General features: G+C 44.3%; 1 protein-coding gene across 2 annotated transcripts in view; it reads left to right on the forward strand.

Moving 5' to 3' along the window:
- The first annotated feature begins 247 nt into the window (after positions 1 to 247).
- KCTD1 (potassium channel tetramerization domain containing 1) overlaps positions 248 to 14,294 on the forward strand; it is a 93,599-nt gene continuing 79,552 nt past the window's right edge. The window contains exon 1 of one of the 2 annotated variants that reach the window (XM_090285688.1): positions 248 to 587. Coding sequence is in view for 1 of the 2 variants with exons in the window: in XM_090285687.1 (XP_090141813.1) it covers positions 931 to 2,757 (1,827 nt within the window). In the remaining variant the exon portion in view is untranslated. Of the gene's footprint in view, positions 588 to 631; positions 2,758 to 14,294 lie in introns of those variants that run through there. The other variant, XM_090285687.1, reaches the window with a different exon arrangement.

Here is a 14,294-nt window from a genome sequence, read left to right on the forward strand (position 1 = left end):
CAACCGCCCCTCCCAGTATCTTTCTTTCTCGCTCCTTCCCCAAGCTGGCTGGACCGGCGCGGACTTGCCCCAGACCTACGGGGAGCGCCCCAGGTCTTTAATGACAGCTTAAAAGTGGCTGTTGGAAAAGTCGAAAGGGATGGGGCTGACATGGGGCGTGTTTCGCTCCTTTGCAAGACTCGAAAAGGGAGCTGGGAGCTGTGCGGCTGGCCCCAGGCCCCCGCGCCTCGCCGCCAGCAAGTAGGTGGGGGAGCCGCCGCCAGCTCCGTCCCGCTCCCAAGCCTCGCCCGCTGCGCCCTGGCCGCGGGCGCAGAGAGGGTGCGGGGCATCGCCGTGCCTTCTCCACCCTGCTCATTAACCTGCCTGCTCCACTCCGCTCCTCGCAGCCCCAGACACGGGCTTCTCGAAGCAGCACCCACGACCCGCTCAACGCAGCCGCCTCCCCGAACCCCCGGCTCCGGGGGGCAATGAGGGGGCGGTGGAAGGGGCACTGCTCCTCGGGCATTACTTAGAGAAGCGAGACCGCCCCGCCCTCCCGCCGGCCCTCCCTTTCTCCCGCCAGGGCCCGCGCGCCAGTCCGCCAGAGGGTAAGTTGGGAGTTTTTCACCCCCTCCGACAGCTCTCCCTCCCCTTTCATTTTTTACCCCTTCAAAGTTTTCCTAGAAGTGGGGAGAAGGGTGGGGGAGAAAGAGGGTCCAGCCAGCCTCCGTCCTCACTCTCTCCCTGTCTAACTTTCCCCACCTCCGCTCCATCTCCTGAGCGCCGCTGCCCCTCCGGAGCTGCGCTCCAAACTGACAATTGGAGCGCGGCTCCTTTAAGAGCCCAGCTTTGCCTCCCGGTAGCTGAAGGTCATTAAACACAAAAGCTCTCAGCGCTGCGGTCCAATATAGCGCATGCGCCCTGCCCGAGGACTGGCAGAGAGACGGCAATATGGCGAGAATGCCTGGCAGCGGGGACTGTAACACCAGCGCGGGCGGCAGCGCCAGCGCCGCCGCCGCCGCCGCCGCCGCCGCCGCCGAGAACAATGGGGAGCGGGGCGAGGGCGAGCGCGGAGCAGGGGGCCGCGGCCGCCGCCACGGCCGCCCACACTACTGCAGCGCGGGCGAGGAGGAGGAGGAAGAGGAGGAGGAGGAGGAGGAGGAGGACGAGATCCAGGAGGTGCGGATAACGGGGGACGAGGAGGACGGAGGTGGGGGGCTGGAGGAGGACGAGGAGGAGGAAGAGGAGGAGGAAGAGATGGGGCTGGACTGGGACGAGCCCCTGGAGCCCGAGGACTCGGCCGGGGAGGAGCTGGAGCCGGAGCCGGTCCATATGATCCATATGGACCAGAGCGCCGCGCTGGAGCCGGAGGCGCCGCCGCGACTGCTGGCGCCCCGGGCCCGCGGCGGCCCTCCCGGGGACGGCGCCGAGCTGGACCCCGACGTGCTGCAGCGCCCCGAGCGGGCCCGGCTGAGCGAGAACACCCGGCTGGCCACCCGCTACGCCGTGCGCATCTTCCGGGAGTACCTGAGCGAGAAGGCGCAGAGCCCGGACTTCGAGACCATGGACAAGGGGGCGCTGTGCCGCGTGCTGCGTTCCTTTTACGCCGAGGCCCGCTCCAAGAGTGGCCAGCTCTACAGCAAGTCGTCGCTCATCAGCATTCGCAGTTCCCTCAACCGCTACCTCAACGAGCCCCCGTACTGTCGCACGCTCGACCTCACCAAGGACCCCGAGCTGCGCAGCGCCAACCTGACGCTGGCCGCGGTCATCCGCAAGCTGGAGGAGCAGGGCGCCGGGCCGGTGGTGCAGAAGCAAGCCATCACGCGCGCCGACCTGCGCAAGCTCTACACCTCCAGCGTATTCAGCACCAACACGCCCTTTGGGCTGCTCAACAAGGTCTGGTTCGAGACGTGCATGTATTTCTGCACGCGCGGCCGCGAGAACCAGCGCGAGCTGGAGGAGGACTCTTTTGGGCTGGCCATGGACGAGGACGGCCGCAAGTTCGTCTACTTTAAGTCCCTCGGGCCATATCACAAGTCGCGCTCTTCGTCGTGGAGCAAGAAGCGCGCGGAGAGCAGTGATGAGGAGAACTTGCCCCGCATGTACGAGACGGGCACCGAGTTCTGCCCCTATGCCAGCTTCGTCAAGTACCTGTCAAAGCGCAACCCCCTCTGCAAGGCGTTCTTCCAGCGGCCGCGGGACCACTGCAGTGAGGGCGATGTGACCTGGTACGAGAACAAAGCCATCGGCAAGAACTTGCTGGGCACCAGGATGCAGATGCTCTCCAAGGCGGCCAAACTCTCCAAGACCTATACCAACCATTGCATCGGCGCCGTCTCCATCGCCACGCTCAACAGCATCGCGGGCATCGGTACCAAGCTGGGCTCTCCCGCCCTGCAGGGCTGCTACGCTGAGGCTCTTAACGGGGCGGCTCGCCACCACTCCCACCACCCCCCTACACATCCCTCCCATCACCACCGCCCCCAGCCGCCGTCACTGGGGAACACCTATATCCTCCCCAAAGACAGTCAGATCGGACCCGACGTGAAATCCGAGGCTGCGCCCAAGCGCGCCCTGTATGAATCGGTGTTTGGGTCGGGGGAAATCTGCGGTCCCTCTTCCCCAAAACGACTTTGTATTCGCCCCTCGGAGCCTGTGGATGCGGTGGTGGTGGTTTCCGTGAAACACGACCCCCTGCCTCTTCTTCCAGAAGCCAATGGGCACAGAAGCACCAATTCTCCCACCATAGTTTCACCTGCTCTTGTTTCCCCCACCCAGGTAACCAAACTAAACTCTATGCATGAAATGTTTCTTTGGTACCACTTGGAGACTAACTTGTGCTAATGCAGGTCTGGGTCAGGGGAAGTTTGAAAAGGTAGCAAATATACTGAATCAGATTCGATTTCACCCTTAGAAGCTTAACTCTTGATTCTTTTCTGGAAAGTTTACACCTCGCCTTAAAAGATGTGAGAGGGAAATCGCCCTAACAATCACTGCTGCATAGTAATGCTAAAATCTTCAAAGTTTGGATAACAAAAGGGTTAGCTCAGCGCTCTACAGCCTCTCCATTGAATGCATGAGTTTTTATAAGGCAAAGAGTGCAGGAATACTGTACATATCAAGGAAGCAGTTACCTAAAATATATTTGAATAAAGTAACCATTAAATTACTCTTACATATTCACCATAACATAGGAAGTTAGAAAAACAGTTATAAATTATTAAAAAGAAAATATGCCAATCCCACTTCCTGTAGGGGGGTGGGAAGTGGAGATACTGGCAGTTGAGTGCCAGTAACATATAGTTGAATGTAAAGTGACATCTGGGGTATAGTTTCCATAAACTAAAGTCAGTTGTTAAAGTTACTAGATGGAAAGAATATCTGGCCTACCAGCCAGGCTCTGAGTTGGAGTATATACCCTGTGATGCCCAGCACTGAGGGCACTAAAACATTGCTCTTTCCCTAGCCCCATGGAGCTCACCACCCAGGGGGTAGATAAGACTTAGGACTATAGATGATTAAGACAAACAGCACAGGCAAGAACACCAAAGTAAGAGTCATGGCCCAGAAGCTGAGCCACCTTGGGCAGACCAGTTTACCTCTCTGGGTTTCAGTGTCCTCATCAAAGAAAAGGGAACTGTTTTAACTTTTAAATTATTTCATTCTAAGCAGTACCAAATTCTAGGTTGAGACTGGGGGGCTTACATAGATGCTTCTTATCTTGTGATTTTTCCTGGAGGAATATATTTGCATTATTAAAGTGATGCTCATCTTCTGGATACTCTTGTCTAGGAGCCAGAAACCAGAGGTCTTTGAGGGGCTATGCTCTATTCTACAGGCAGGAGTAGACACCTGAGGCTTTATGACTGTGACTTCCCTGCCATCAAGGAGAAGTAGGAATTTGGACTGTAAATCTAGAGGTTTAGTGCAGGCCCTTCAAGGAACAGATGTCAGGTACCTCTGTGCTTTTTCCAAAGTGGAAATTCCAGTTCTGGACCAACACACCCTTTCAAACATTTACCAGATCATCAGCAAGCCTCAAGGCCAACTGAAAGGGGCTGTGAATGGTAATTTAAACAGCGAAGTTCTCTAAAATACATGAGACCTGTAGGCTCTGTGTCTTTCTTTCTGTACTTCTAGTGTGTGTAGTACATTTCTGGCAGACCAGGAGGTTGTTTTAGGGAGTTTTAAGGATGGAGAGGAGAATTTGGATTTGCTTTTTCTTTGAAAAGCAAAAATAACTTCACATTCTTTCTGCTAAAGTAAAAACCCTTAAAATGTCCTGGTGCTAAAGTAAAAACCCTTAAAATCTCCTGGTTCAGAATAGCATCTGATTAAGAATTAAAAGTCTAAGAGAGTTTTTAAATTATATACCTGCTTGGAATCATAAGGAAACAGTTTGTCTACTGGCATCTGTCTGACACCAGTATCATTACAGAATCATGACTTACTGTCCACAAAAGTTAGGCTGGGTTTGTTTAGTTGGCTGTGTTTTGTTCTAAGGAATGCAATGACTCCGTCACAGTCTTTTATTTTAACTGAGTGAGATAAATCAATTCTATAAACCTGGATACTGATTCTTTTATTTTTCTTAAATTGCCAGTTAACTTCCAAGTTAAGTATAGATTTAAGTACCCATATGTTGGTTATATCATTACCATGGCTCTCAAACTAAGTCCCCTGTAGTTAAAGTACTTCAAAAAGTTGTTCTCCTTGCACATATTTAATAGCTTTTCACTTATGTTAAAGTAATTTTTTTTAATCAGCATTAAGATATGTACAGGAACTCTTTGGTGACTCCTGTAGAACTCATTTTATGAAGTCTGAGGATTCTAAGTACACAACAAATGTTTGCTTTAAGTGAAAAGCTGATTATTAAACATTTTCCTCCTCTATTTATTAAAATCACTGTAATGATTGAGGTCCAGGGCATTTCCTGGAGATTAATAACCAGCCCAAGGCATTGCTCTAGGTTGTCAACTCCTCTAGCTGGCCATCACTCCCCAGGAAATGCCATGTGTACTTTAAGTTTCAGTCATTATTTCTTAATTATAAACATGGGCTGTCTAAGCTTAATACTGACTGGTCCTCATCAAGTGGCGTGTCACTGAATTCCACTTTTGACCATGTTATTCTAGACTTCTTTAGAATACAGTCACACCCTGATGATGCTTTAATTCTCTTCTAACATTGCAAGTTTCTCAAGAAATGAGGAACCTATTACTTTAAATGCATTGACTCTTTACTTCTTGAGGACATTCACAAGTGTGTCATTTATGGGATTAGTTGAAAAATGAATGTACTTAAGAATTAACAAAGATTATGGAATTTGTGGTTTTTACTCATGTGAAGTGCCTGGATTTTAGTTTTTATTGGGGAGGGAGTTGAGATGGTTGCTTTAACTCTTAAAAATATATGGCTTTGTTTTATTTTATTTATTTTATTTTTATTTATTTTTCTTTAGAGAGGAAGGAAGGAAGAAACATCAATTTGTTGTTCCACTTATTTATGCATTTATTAGTTGGGTTTGTATGCGCCTTGAGCTGGAGTTGAACCTGCAACCTTGGCATATTGAGAAGAGATGACACTCTTAAATTGATTCACTCTTTAATTCCCTTGAATGGGTGTGTTCAGAGTAGATGGTAGTTTTAGTTCCCTTTTCCCCAATGAGGTGTTGTTATCTAAGATGATCCAGTTATTGGTGTAACTTCATAGCTCCCAGGTGATCATTTAGAAAGGTTCATCAGCACCCCCCCCCACGCACACACATCTTTATAACTGTTCTCTTTGCATGAAAATACAGCATTTTTCCTTCCTCCAGAGAACAGTACCTCAACTCAGATAGATGACAGGGAATTAGTCTTTATAATTTACACAAAATAAAGTATTAATAGGAGCTTAGATTTTAAATATAGTTTTGTTGGTTAAGTTTTTATAGACTGTGCCTCTCTTAAGTACCAGAGAAAAATGTGAACACTCGCTTCCTAAAATACACTTAGAAGCACTTATGAGCTTGTGACAAAGCTGCGCGTTGCACTTACTTGACCCTAACCCAGATTACTTCCAGAAATACTTTTAATTCTGAAAGGAGAAAGTCTGTTAGTGGAAGGATTCTGGAGTCAGTGATACACATCCACTGTTTCCGTATCATTGTCTTTGCTGCAGGCCAGCGTTGGTCCTTATGGGTTCCAAGCCGAGAATTGGAACAGTCTCCCTGTGGGGCACGTGCAGTCAGTCATTCCTGGCCTGCCTGTGAGAAGCCAGATGCTGATAGCACTGGGAAACCAGTTTTCATTCAGATTCAGGTGCTGCAGGGTGGGAAGGGAAAAGGAATATTCACTCTATTTACTTAATAGTTCTATTTTGCATTTGGCTCTAGGCAGAAGGGATACTCTTTTCTACTGAAAGGTGGATACAGGCTTCTGTGAAAGGTGTAGTGTGTTTAACAGCGGTAGCAATTGTAAGAACTTTTTTGCAATGGTTATCTGGAACTATTAGGATTAACTGCTCTGTTTAAAATGGATATTTTCCTGATTTTTAATGTTATTTTGTGGCTACATTTTCTTTTTCTGCTATTACGAATGTTTGCTCTGCTTTAGGAAAAGTTCTAATTGGTGGAGAAGCTAAATGTCATTAACATTATGTAGCTTTTTTTATTCATTCGGGAAACAATGACTGAGCACCTACTACTCTGGCTCTTGTACTAGGAATCTCTATAACTTAATCTATTTTCCACTTGGCAAGTAGGATTATTGGCAAGATTTTGGCCTCATTAAATATTAAAACTAGATCAAAATGAAGGAAGTTAAAAGGTAATGCACTCAACGTTTTGCAACAGTTATTTTGGGAAAGAAATCTGTACTTTTACTCTTGCATATTGTAATCAGTACTCAGGTGTATTATTTTAAATTGCTATGAACCCACATGTATGTCAGCTCATATTAAATCTGATTCAGGAAATAGAAAAAGAAATGTTTGCTGCCAACAGAAAAAGTGGATCCCACTTATCTAAAACATAAGTCCTGGTGTCATCCTGGTTTAAAAGCCTGGCTCCCCTAAAAATCACACCCAAAAGGTCATTCTCTTCTCATTGCATATGGATTTGCAGTGAGAAGAATACCTTCTAGTTGTACATGAGATTACTTTGGCAGGTTCTCACCTTGGCTTAGTAAACCAGTCAAAACTCCGCTTCGGTCATCTAATAAAAAGTTCAGTTTCAAGTTATCTTTTGGTATCATAACTGCTATTTTAAAAGCAAAATCTATATAGGACTTACTATGTGTTCACCTATGTTGAAAACCTTAGGGCCAAACAGCTAGTAGCCTGTGGGTCTGTCATATGCTCAAACTTCAATTTCTAGGACCTAATTTACTTCTCTTGATTGATCATTTACTGCAATATACCAGGTAGTCAGGTTGCCTTTTTAAAGGATTTATTGGAGTATCTAGATAGGGGATAAGGGAGTGGGAATTAATTAGTCCAAGAAGGGATATTGATTGACCTTGATAAATAAAACATAAGAAAACATAACTTTAGGATTTAACACATTGTACTGATGAGCTTTTTTATTTAACATTAGCAGTATTCTAAAAATGCTGAATTGAATTCAGCCACTGTTCTGGCACCTCTTTCTACCTGCTGAGCGCTGCCAGGAGGACAGGATTCAGTAGTCCTGTCCTCATTCGGGGTTTTCAGGGGCCTGGCAAGTTTGTGGGCTGCAAGCTGAAACGATTCTCTGTTTGCTACATGAACATCACAGTGGCAACAGATGAACTTTTAAAAGTTTCAGCTCTATAAAGTTTTAGGCTCCGTGGATTTTCAGATTGACAGGAGTTTCTCTTTGCCTGCTATTCTTCTTTGAGAGAGGATGTGCTCTGAAAGGTGTTGAATCTTTTGAACAGAGAATGAGCTTCTTATTCTATATGATCTAGAAATCAATGAGTATTTAAGCCGTCTGAGGTAACTTACTATAAAAAGGGCTCTGGGCTAAGATTAAACCTGCATATGAGGTTGTATTACCTATACCCATGGCTGTAAACTAAACAGCAGAGCACAGTATATCCCCTAGAACTGCTACAGGAGGCCCAACCCAATCTGACGTGTTTTAGGTTTTCAGTAATTCTCTACGTCCATCTGTTCAATACTCCTTTTACAGTCAGGCTTCCTTCCTTGCAGCGTATACTTCAGCAACCTGACGTAGATTCTTCTTTCTCCCTAAAAAGATGCATTTATATATGGCAGTAAACTTTCATTAGTGACTGATACATTTTTATTCATATCATATCCTAAACTTTGCTTAAATCTTGGGTAACAGAATTTTCAAGAATAATGGAAGTAGGAGTATCTTACAATAGTTAGATGAGTGTCTCAGCTTTCCTTGGCATTTTCATCACAGCTGCTGGCTTTGGGCTGCTTTGGGAACCTCAGTGGGAACTTGCTCTTCCTGGTAACGCTCTGCATTCTTAGATTTGCGACTCTCCACATTCTGACTGTCCAGGCAGTATGCTGGGTTGTTTTTAATATATGGGGTACAGGGAATTCCTAAGTGCGTTCCTCACACTGAAGGAGCAGCATGAGGAGGTAAAGGTCTCCCACGTTGAGTCCATTTATATGACCTTGGAAAACTGGGGACTTTGGGGAGATCATGAATGAGAGGATGGGGATATGCTAGAGCAGCTCAGTTATTCCTGCATCACCAGCCCATCCTCTGCCTTTCAACTCCTCAGCCCCATCTCCACCCAAATATAGACATTGAAAATTATCTTTATAATGCAAACCTTTCCTGAGTGTATCTAGACTCTGTTAAGCCTTGAATTACTGCTGTTCCCAGATCACCTGGCAGTGAACACTGGAAGATAGGTGTTTCGATATGATCTGTGAGGAAGGAGGTAAAAATGTGCTACCTGAAAAGGGCAACAGATTTAAGAAAGCATCTGGTAGGAGGTTTCTGGGAAAAAAAGAAAGAATTTGGAAAGGAATGCTGAAGGATGGCAGATAAACGTGGCTTCCTTTGTGAATAATTCGGTTATTACCGAATCAGAATGTCAAGACTAGTTTGGCAGATTGTAATCATCAGCTTCTAGTTTTATTCCATGTCTCCTGTCCAGGTTACCCCAGTTTAGTCAGATGTCCCACCATTTAATCCCCATCCTTCCTCTCTTAACACAAGGAAAAGGGAACTATTATTTATGGCACCGATTCCCATTTGGGCACTTTCTACCACATACCAGCGACCTAGCTAGTAGTTACACTATATGTATTCTTATCTAATAATTGTAGATTTCTCTACCTCCCCATCTGTTTAGACAAAATGTTCAAGTATAGATTTAGATAAACACACAAATTTCATCCATGAGAAAATCCTCTGTTTTATTATGGCAGTCTGAGATATCAGTGTTTAGAATGAGTTTCTTGAGCTTGTGGATTAGGTCTGATACATAAACTTGCTATGGTTTTTGCCATGTCGTTTTTAAGGAACTAACCTTAGAAATGTGAGTTATTTCACCACTCCTAGCTTCCTAGCTATTCTGAGTCAGTGCGAGGACAACTGGAACAGACCCACACAGGAGTGGTTGAAGGGAGTTTTGGGTCCATGAGGCTGTCATTTCAATGGGCTGCAATCTCTAGAGATAAATGTGACTCCCTTCTTGCAGAGTTTTGATGTCCACTGTCCCATCCTCTCACAGATTCTGTATTTATGAAGCTGACTGTAATCACTAGGAACAACCAAGGTGAACTGTGGGCTTTAGAGTGGTCCGCCTGCTGGCAGCATCTGGATCATTTGGGAGCTTATCAATGATGTAGGATCTCGTGAATCTGTTCCCCCGAATTAACACTTTGCATTTTAACAAGATTCACAGGCAATTTATATGCCCAGAACATCTTGATGAGCAGTGGTCTTATGTGGTCTCTCATTTAATCCTCACACAGCCCTTCAAGGAGTTATGTTTATTATTTCCATTTTACAAAGGAGGAAACTAAGGTGAATAGGTGTTAACTAATTTGCTTAAGGTCTAGGAACTGGTAAATAATTATGCTGGGATTTTAATCCAGGCCTGTCTGATCCCAGAGTCCTTGCTTTTAAATCCATAGTTTGTTGATTCCCAAAGGCTTATCATCCATTTAAATAAAAGAATCCAATAAGGGGGTGATATTACATTGGATTCATATCACTACCTTACATGCTTTTCTAGAGCAATGTAAGAAGGGAGAACTTGTTAAAACAGGGAAAAATTAAAAAGCAGAGAACAGAATCGAATATAATTGGCCCTTGAACAATGCAGGGGTTAAGGGCGTCCATCACCCCACCCCATGACACACAAAGTTGAAAAATCCACGAATAACTTTTACTCCCCCAAAACATAACTACTAATGGCCTGCTGTTAACTGGAGGAGGCCTTACTGATGGCATACACAGTCGATGAACGTGTTTTGTATGTTATATGTATTACACACAATAAAGTAAGCTAGAGAAAGGAGAATGTTATTAAGAAAATCATAAGCAAAAATACACTTACAGTATTTATTGGAAAATATCTGCATGTAAGTGAATCCCTGCAATTGAAACCCATGCTATTTGAGGGTCTATGTGTTTCTGTTTTGCTGTGTGTAGTCTTCAGCCTTTGCTGGGTCTGGGACTGGAACAGCCTCTTTTGAGAACCTTTATCTCATAGTGGTTAAGAGCAGGCCAGATCCCCTGGGCCAAATCTCAGCTCAGCCTATAACCTTCCTGTGCTTGAGTTTCCTCTTCTGTCAGTTGGGGTCTGTGCTGATACTTAGGGCTTGTGATCCTCAGGGCTAAATGAGTTGTGTTTTTTCCTGTAATTTTACTATCTTAGTACAGAATGTCTTAGGATTGAAAAACAGCTGATCTGATTAGATAAAGGTCCCAGTCTCAGTCTTTAGTTCTTCTCTTGTAAATATCTTGTCTAGGTGCTGTGCGGGGCCTCTCTGCTGGCCCTCCTTCTGGGGCATTCAGTGACTCAGCTCAGTCACCCTTCCTCTGTCCTCCTCATAGATAGGAAATCTCAGGAGCTTCTGGCTCCCTGGCTCACCCAGGTCCCGCACCCTCCCACTGGTGTTTCAGAAAGCCCATCCATGTGGACACTTTATTTACCCCAAGGCCTGGTTTCCTCTACTTCTAAGATTGGCATGTGCCAAGGCCGAGGCAGGATTTAGCTCACATCTGCTTCTAGGTTTGTTCTGCAGACCCATCTAATTTCTCTTTGTAGGACCTTGGCAAATTTCACGTGCTAAAGGGTATGGGGGAGCTCTGGTGGACATAATTGCTGCCCAAAGTCCAGCAGATTCACAGAAGTTAGATTAGAATGAACTCAACAGCTTTTCACAGAAGATGAAATTTTATCTGGAGTGGTTTGGGATTAGGGGAGCAATCATAATACCGGGACTCTTAAAACATTTTGACAGTTATTATAGCAATAACTTTGGTAAATTCTAATTTCTATATTCTCGGAGTAGGGCCTATATTTGGCTAGATCCTGTCTGGTGCATAATTGGGCTATAATTTTCTAATACTTGACTATTTTCTTAGAGACTATATAAATCAATAAAGTTTGATGTATACTAATATGTATTTTGAATAGACTGTAAAATCAGGGTAATTGGTTGGTGTTTTGATGCAACGTTGCTGACCAGTTAACCCCTTTATGATTTGCTTTTCGTTTGACAAGGTGTTCTTAGAAAATAGAAATGACTGATATGCAGGATTTATTACCTCTAATAACTTATCCCTTTAAATATCTACAGTATTCAGCTACCACAGTCCTAATAGGAAACTGTGTGGGCTTTTGTCATTTTAATTTTAATTAATAATTAATAACTTCAATAATTCTATTAATTTTATTAAGATGGCTTATCTGGAATGTCATTTTCTACTTTGTTACATCCTTTCTGGAAAAACTACATAGAACAGATTTTCAATATTCTAGCTTGAACAAGTATCTCTTTGTTTTTTACTCCAGAAAAAGATTTATAGAATTTATTTTTCAGTGGACTGAGCAGTTTAAAAACACGTTACTACAGAAACATACAAACATGAATAAAAGTATAACAAGATTATTAGAAAACTGGTTATGCTAGCTTAATTTTCTTTTTCTCTAACTTGGTGTTCATTCACATGTTAATATTTTATTATTTTATGGTTTTTAAAGGATTTATTTATTTATCTTCACTTGAGGACATGTTTTTTATTGCTTTTTAGAGAGAGAGAGGAAGGGAGGGAGGGAGAGGGGAAGAGAGAGAGAGAAAAAAAAACATTGATTGGTTGCCTTCTCATGTGTACCCCAACCAGGGATCAAACTCTGAACCTGGGTATGTGTCCTGACCTGGAATTGAACCAATGGCCTTTCGCTTTGTAGGACAATGCCCAACCAACTGAGCCACACTGGTCAGTGTGCATGTTAATGTTTTAAAAATCAACAGTAGGATATTCATAGTGCTGGTGATTTCACTGTTTTTAGGATTATTTTGTAAGGGGATGGGGAGTGGTATAGTTCCAGGTATATTTGTTAAGTTTTGTCTTGTTTTTTTTAATTTATGAAAAGAATCACGGAATCATAGATTCTGTTCCCAGCTTTTAAGTGATGTGTTTTAGAACCACCTCTTGGGTTGTGAGTGATGATCTCAGAAGAGGAAAGTCGAGGGAAAGGAGACTGCTATACAGAAAATCTCTGAACATAGGATTCATTTATAAAAGCTTTTACTATGTACCAGGGTGGGAATTTGGAGGTAAGGAATAACTTAGAAGTAGTTCAGAGATAACACTGGAGAAATTGTATGGGAATACTTAGGGCAAGTCAGAAGGAGGACTGCTGGAGAGGAAGAAGAGGATCTTATCTATTTAATGACTGCTCATAAGTAAACACTGGAGATTAAACAGTGTGTATTACTATCTAAGAAATGGGACCAAAGTTGGCCTAACCAAGACTAAACATTTAAACCTCAAAATGTGTAAGGAGAATGTGAAAATTTGGAATAAATACAATCTTGCCTTGTCAAACATTTAAGCCTTTTCTTCACTGCACATTGAGGCCTCTTGGGAAAGCCTTAGTGCGCTACTATTGTAGGTGTCCCAGCGCGAGAGAATGAGTACTGTGTAGTAGTCCAGAGAAGTTCAGAACTGGTACTATGCCACAGTTTGCATTTTAATTATAGGTCTTAGTGATTACTGAAAGCCTGGTTCCTTTGGTAGCCAGCATTATTTCTGTCATGTCTTGGGTCTGTAGGACCGTACTATGAATAATCAATTACTAAGACACTTGTGAATAGTGCTTCACCATTTGCAAAAGGGCTTTCTTGTATATGATTTCATGCCAAGGAAGCTTTGTAGGGCACTTCCTAGTGTCAGGTATGGGGGAAGATAGATGGTGGGGAGATTCACAGTTTTGTGAGGGAGACAGACAAGCAATCTGAAGAATAAACCCTGACGGTGGGATAAGTCCTGTGATACTTAGTCTGTACACACAAAGTATGAGCAAACTGAAGGTGGAGGTAGGAAGTGAGGTACCCATTCTCCAGATGAGAAAAACTGATCCTCAGAGAGGTTAAGCAGTTTCTCCAGTTTAACTTGCTACCAGGAAGCAAAGTTAAAGTTCCAATCCCAGGGCCAGTCCTCTTCTACAGTGGTAATTTTTTAGCTGTAACTTATAGCTAACATTTTAAAAGTGTTGTTCTTAGTTATTGAAGGGAAAGAGGGACATTGGGTTTTGTGTTTTCACGTTTCAGGAAAATAAAAGGGAACATTCTCTATTAGGGGGACATAGAATAGCCCAGGCTTCCAAATGTCAGCAGGTGCTCAAGGTGGAAGTAGCTGAGAGCTATTGTAATTTGGGGATCTCTTCCTCATATAAAGTCGAGCTCCCCAGGGAGCCCTGCCTGTGGTGGAGAAGTGCTGACGGGCTCCTGAGCCCCACACTCGCTGGCTGGAAGCAGGTGGCTGGCCTCTGCGGTTCTGTCTGCTCCCTGACTCTTGGGTGATGGCAGAGTTGCTCCCCAGGGCCTTCAGTCTTTTCCACTTTACTCAGAGCACTTAATTAAAAGAAAAGGAATACAGGACTGACGCAGAGTTATGACTAGTAAAAAACACCAATAAAAATGACTGTTAAGTGCCTGACAAATAGAAAATGTTTAATAATACTAAGTTGCTTGTGGGGCAAGGGTTTACCCCTTGGCACAGGATGACAGGCCTCTCTGTGGAGGCTTTTCCCGGATGCTGCTCTTGGCAGGCAGACAGTTCTTGCCCAGCCAGAACAGGTGAGCAAAATGGATTCTGTCATCCTGGAATCACCTGACTTCTT

This window comes from Furipterus horrens, unplaced genomic scaffold (assembly GCF_987537825.1).
Source record: "Furipterus horrens unplaced genomic scaffold, mFurHor1.1.pri manual_scaffold_8, whole genome shotgun sequence".
NCBI lineage: Eukaryota > Metazoa > Chordata > Mammalia > Chiroptera > Furipteridae > Furipterus > Furipterus horrens.